The sequence below is a fragment of the Hakea prostrata genome, chromosome 10, assembly GCF_041222555.1.
Source record: "Hakea prostrata isolate BN-2017 chromosome 10, UWA_Hpros_2, whole genome shotgun sequence".
Taxonomy (NCBI): domain Eukaryota; kingdom Viridiplantae; phylum Streptophyta; class Magnoliopsida; order Proteales; family Proteaceae; genus Hakea; species Hakea prostrata.
In genome coordinates, this window is record NC_142609.1 from 31,097,355 (window position 1) to 31,102,928 (window position 5,574).

General features: G+C 37.3%; 1 protein-coding gene, 1 non-coding gene and 1 pseudogene across 2 annotated transcripts; 2 read left to right on the forward strand and 1 right to left on the reverse strand.

Moving 5' to 3' along the window:
- Positions 1–1,382: 1,382 nt before the first annotated feature.
- On the reverse strand, positions 1,383–1,489 carry LOC149002466 (small nucleolar RNA R71). Its single transcript, XR_016170539.1, has one exon. It is a non-coding gene; the product is annotated as a small nucleolar RNA R71 (small nucleolar RNA).
- Positions 1,490–1,577: 88 nt separating this feature from the next.
- On the forward strand, positions 1,578–2,837 carry LOC149002467 (uncharacterized). The gene is made up of 2 exons (XM_089138719.1): positions 1,578–1,778; positions 1,893–2,837. Exons 1-2 carry the CDS (start codon positions 1,578–1,580, stop codon positions 2,835–2,837), a joined length of 1,146 nt encoding a protein of 381 aa, XP_088994845.1.
- A 1,128-nt stretch (positions 2,838–3,965) lies between these two features.
- LOC149002468 (uncharacterized) lies at positions 3,966–4,827 on the forward strand (annotated as a pseudogene).
- Positions 4,828–5,574: the final 747 nt, after the last annotated feature.

Below are 5,574 nucleotides of genomic sequence, written 5' to 3' on the forward strand. Positions count from 1 at the left end.
CTAGGTGGGAAAAGATACTGAACCGAGTTGGTTGGTGCCATAGGGGAAGTATCCGGACCATATGTAGTACGAGACCGTATGACTTTGCATTGGGCTTAGAGTAATCCTTGACACGCGCCAGATCTTATACCAATGGTGATGTGAGAGAGTGGTGACCTAATTCCCGACCATGGCTTGACAGGACTTTACACAACAACCGCGAAGAACCCAACAGACGTGCTTGAGTGTCGTGAGGGAAGAGTGATGAGACCGCCCAAAGAAGACTCGTGTATGACTTAATGCGTGTCTACCATAGAGACTTCATGATAGAGTTAGGAACATAATCATTCACATATCATATCATTGTCATTAATAACATTATTGATATTCATGTTATATGTGTGGTGTGGAATCTTGAGAATGAATGTGTGATATGATTTTGAGTTGACCTCACTGAGTTTTATTGAACTCATTCCTTTTATATGTCTTTTTCTATTAGATTATACTGCAGGTTATGAGGACTTCTTCCAAATGGAGGATTCGTTGCTAGTATATCTTCTTGAAGGAGTGACCGAAGAAGAAGTGGACGCACATGGAGCTTCATGCCAGTATTAAGACTGTTCTTTTGGATTGGATTCCATTAGAGAACTAATTTAGTTTATTTTTTCGCTGTGAATATAACTACTATCTTTTCTTTTCAAAACTCTGATGTTATACTTTTATTTTGAAGTAATGGATGATTATAACCGTTATTTCGATTTTGATAACTTTATATGAGAAACTTGATTTATTCTTGTCCATTTAATTATACTATATCATGTTTTGTATGGATTTGTCACTGAACCTTGATCTTGCGGTGTATCACCCCCATGGGCATTCGGGTATGATCGGATCCGGCTGGGTGGGGTGTGACATCTATTATTTTATTTTATTTGTAGTTGTGAATTGGAGTTCTTTCAGGTCCTACTGATTTTGCATGAGAAGGAGAGGAAACGATAATTTACTTCCTTTTGATCCTGAAATTGAAGCAACTTGTCCAAGGAACTCAAAAGCAAAGAAAGATAGAACAAATTCATCTTCTAGGTCTGAAGCAATGGATCTTGATAATAATCAACCACCTCTTGAAGTTGAAGCACCAAGGCGCAAGACTTTATGAGAGTATGTTGCACCAACTGTGAGAGATAATAGGATAACTATAAGGTGTCCACCTGTAGCAGCTAACAATTTTGAAATCAAGCCTGCTATCATTACAATGGTGCAAAATAATCAATTTTATGGATTGCCTAGTGAAGACCCAAATCTTCACATTGATGGGTTCTTGGACATTTGCGACACATTCAAGAGCAATGGCGTTACTGATGATGCCATAAGTTTAAGATTGTTCCCTTTCTCATTAAGGGACAACGCTAAGTTTAAGATTGTTCCTTTTTTTGCAGTATGATTCAAAAACACTATTTGAGGCATGGGAAAGATTCAAGGACTTGCTAAGGAAATGTCCACACCACGGAATAGAGCAATGGAAGCAAGTTTAGATTTTTTATGATGGTCTATCTAATTCAACAAGAACATTAGTAGATGCTGCAGCAGGAGGATCAATCATGAACAAGGATCCAACAGAAATTTTTGATCTTTTGGATGTTATGGCCTCAAATGCATATCAAAGGCCAAGGGATAGAGTTGCCCCAAGAAGAGTTTTGCAGAGGAATGAAACTGATCCCATGACAGCCATGGCCGTCCAACTTGAAGTATTAACAAAGCAAGTAGGGTTGTTAGCAACTCAAGGCACCAAACCTCCAGCTGTGATATGCAACTATTGTGACGGAACACATTATAGCAATGAATGTCAGATGGCTAACCCTTTTGAGCAAAATTAGTTATAGCAAGCAAAATATGTGGGGAACTTTAACCAACAGAACAATCCATATTCCAACACATACAATCCAGGGTGGAGAAACCATCCAAATTTTGGATGGGAAAACAATCAAGATACTGAAAGACAACCTGAAAATCAACAAGCTCAATCACTTCAGAAGAAAGCTCCATGGGAAGATGCTTTTGAGAAAATGGCTATAGTTTCTTCACAATTTATGCAGAAGCAAGAGATCACCAATCACAATATTTTAACATCCATTAAAAATTTGGAAGTACAAATGGGGCAACTCGCCCATGATATGAATCAAAGGCAAAAAGGATCATTGCCTAGTAATATTGAGACAAATCCTAGAGAGTATGCACATGCTATTGAGCTTCGAAGTGAAAAAGTATTAGAGGAACCTTTCAAGAAAGCTGTAGTAATTGAACCCTCTTTTGAGGCATTTCATGATGAGCAAAAAGATGCAGAGAAATACATTAAGGAGGAGAAGCCAAAATCCAAATTGTTTCCAAACAATCCACCACCTTATAATCCACCTATTCCATATCCTCAGCGGTTCAGGAAGCAGAAACTAGATAAGCAATTTTCTAAATTTCTTGATGTATTTAAAAAACTGCATATTAATATTCCTTTTGCAGATGCTTTGGAACAAATGCCTAGTTATGTCAAGTTTATGAAATACATTCTTTTTAATAAGAGGAAACTTGAAGATTATGAGACTGTCGCATTTACAGAGGAATGCAGTGCTATTTTGCAGATGAAGCTTCCACCTAAGCTAAAGGATCCAAGGAGTTTTACAATTCCATGCACTATAGGAAAATTTCATTTTAATAAGGCTTTATGTGATATTGGTGCTAGTATTAATTTAATGCCTCTATCTATTTTCAGGAAACTAGGCATTGGAGAAGCTAAACCTACCACAGTATCACTTCAAATGGCAGATAGGTCGATTAAATATCCAAGGGGAATCATTGAAGACGTCTAGGTTAAAGTGGACAAGTTTATATTTCCAGCGGATTTCTTAGTATTGGATATAGAAGAAGATCAAAACACACCCATTATTCTTGGTAGGCCATTCTTGGCGACTGGGAGGACCCTGATTGTTCAAACAGGTGAACTTACTATGACAGTACACGATGAGAAGATCACATTCAATGTATTCAAGGCCATCAAGTTTCCAAATGAAGCAAATAACTGCTTCAGAATTGACTCTATTGAGAGGTGTACAAAGGAGGTATTTCAAATAAGCTATCCAGTTGATCCAGTTGAAGCTTGGTTGGTGGGTGTGACAAATGCAGAAAATAAAGAAATTTCCAAATATGAGATGTAGTTAGAAGCTTTATCACCTATATCTGTTGACAAATCTCCTATTGAGGATCATGGCTAGTAACTTAGTCACTCATTTGGAAGTGGCTTCGACCCCCTGAAGTCAATCTTATCTTTGACCTAAAGATGGGGGTAGTTTGGCTGCGAACTATGATGCAAGCGCTGTTTGGGAGGCAACCCAAAGTTTTTCTTTACTACTTCTTTGATTTTTCAATTGTTAATTTTTTTAGGTTTGATGTTTTTTGTTTCTTTTTCCATAATTTGTTTTTTTTCATCTGGACCCCCTGAGGTTTGCTTCAGGTCACTTTTAGTCCAGTTTAAGTTTTTTTTTGCATATGGCTCCCCTGTAGTTTCAAAAATGATTAAATAAGGACAAGTTTAACAGAAACTGTTAGTTTAATAAATTTTGTGACAAAAATACCCTTGTGTCCTTTGAATTTTTTTATTTATTTTAGTTTTAATTTATTAAAATAGATATTATAAAATAAATAAATAATAGTTGTTGGATTCGCTTTGAACAATTATCAGTCTGCGTCGGAATACGTTCGCCGTCGACGAGAAGGATCTGAGAGTGAGACACATTTAAAGATCAAAATCTTGCGTCAGAGGAGCATAAGGCGGGATTTCTCGTTCCACCTCCACTCGCTAAATCGTTGCGCAGGAGGCCAAAAACCCTTGTCTCACAGAAACTCTTTGCTTCACCGTCTCTTTGTCCCCCAAGCCTGCAATTCAGTCCAGATCTGTCGACGTAACTTATAAACCCTATTTTTCTTGGTGACTGTTGATTTCTCTGCTGGTTTTTTCTGCTCCTCTTCTTCTTGTCATAGCAAACGCGTTTCTTCCTTCTGCAATCTGTCCACTTCACTTCCTCTTTCATTTGGGACTCTCTCTTCTATCTAAGTAACTATGATTTCAAATACTCTTTGATCGATATACCTCTCATCTCCATAGTTAGATCAGCCCTGATCATATGTAAGAATAAAATTAAGAAGCAGAAACTTCAATTTCTACTTATATACTGCTTTGTGTGGGTATCATTTTTTAAAAAGTTGGGGATTTTGATTGTTGTTGGATGTTGCTGTAGGTGCTTATTATTTGTGTGATGGACCGATGCTGCCTCGAGGGCCATACTTGGGGGTTACAGCCCTGTGTTCGCTGCTTTCTTTGGTATTTGTTTTATTCCAAGGCCTCATATATATTCTTTGACGGATCGGGATCATCAAGCGCCGGTGCCGGCGAAGGTGAAAGCAAAGGAGGAAAAGGGTATAACAGAGTGATGGAATTGGAGTTGTTCATTTGTTCCTGGGTTTTGGCCGTCGCTCACACTGTTGTCGCCTAGCAGATCAGTCTCCGTCAGCGACGAAAACTCCTTGTTTACAACATTGACATTGAAGCGGTAAGCATTTTTTTTCTACCTTAGACATTTTTCTGAGTTTCAGAATATGTTAAAATATTAGGGATATTCATGATGAACTGCATCCCAGAAAACCGTCTTTCTTGAATTTTCAGTTTCCTCCGACGCAACTTCTTATGGGTTTTCAACATTTTCCTTACACTCTACTGAATGGAATGTTCGTCTTGTTTTGGGTTTGATCAGCCGTGAAGGAGGTGGAGGCGGAGGTGGCGCCGGCGCCCGGTGGCTGTACTAGAGACGATGGCAATGATGAAGAAGAAGCCTTTGTGGGAGGAAGCAAAAAATATCAACATTTATGGTTTTGATTTCTAAAATTAAAAAAATAAAAAATTCAGAGGGCACAAGGGTATTTTTGTCACAAATTTATTAAACTAACATTTTCTGTTAAGCTTGTCCTTATTTAATCATTCATTGAAACTACAGGGGAGCCATATGCAAAAGAAAACTTAAACTGGACTAAAAGTGACCTGGACCAAACCTTAGGGGGTCCAGATGAAAATTACCCTTTTAGGTTTGATGTTTTTTGTTTCTTTTTCCATAATTTGTTTTTTTTCTTTAGGAGAATGAAAAGAAGAGAGCGGATTTGGACTACATCACTCTTAAAGCTATGAATCAAGGGAGTCTTCTTCACCTTACTTCACATCTTGTTACTTTTCTTTCCCATTGCATGCATTTAATATTTTGATTTTTTCGTTGCATTGAGGACAATGCTCATTTTAAAGTTGGGGGTGGATGGCTAAGATTTCTTTCTATGGGATAAAACTCACTATGCTGAAATTTTTTCAAAACCATAAATTTTCAAATCATTTCAAAACTTTTTATCAATGGTTGAAGCTTATTTGTCTAGTTAGTAGAGTCAAATATAAGGAAGTTATGACATTAAATCTCTAGACTTATTTAGTATTTAATGTTTTAGTTGTGTTTCTCTATAATTTTTTGAATATGATGACTTCGCTAAATATCAGACGAGTATGTGAATCAC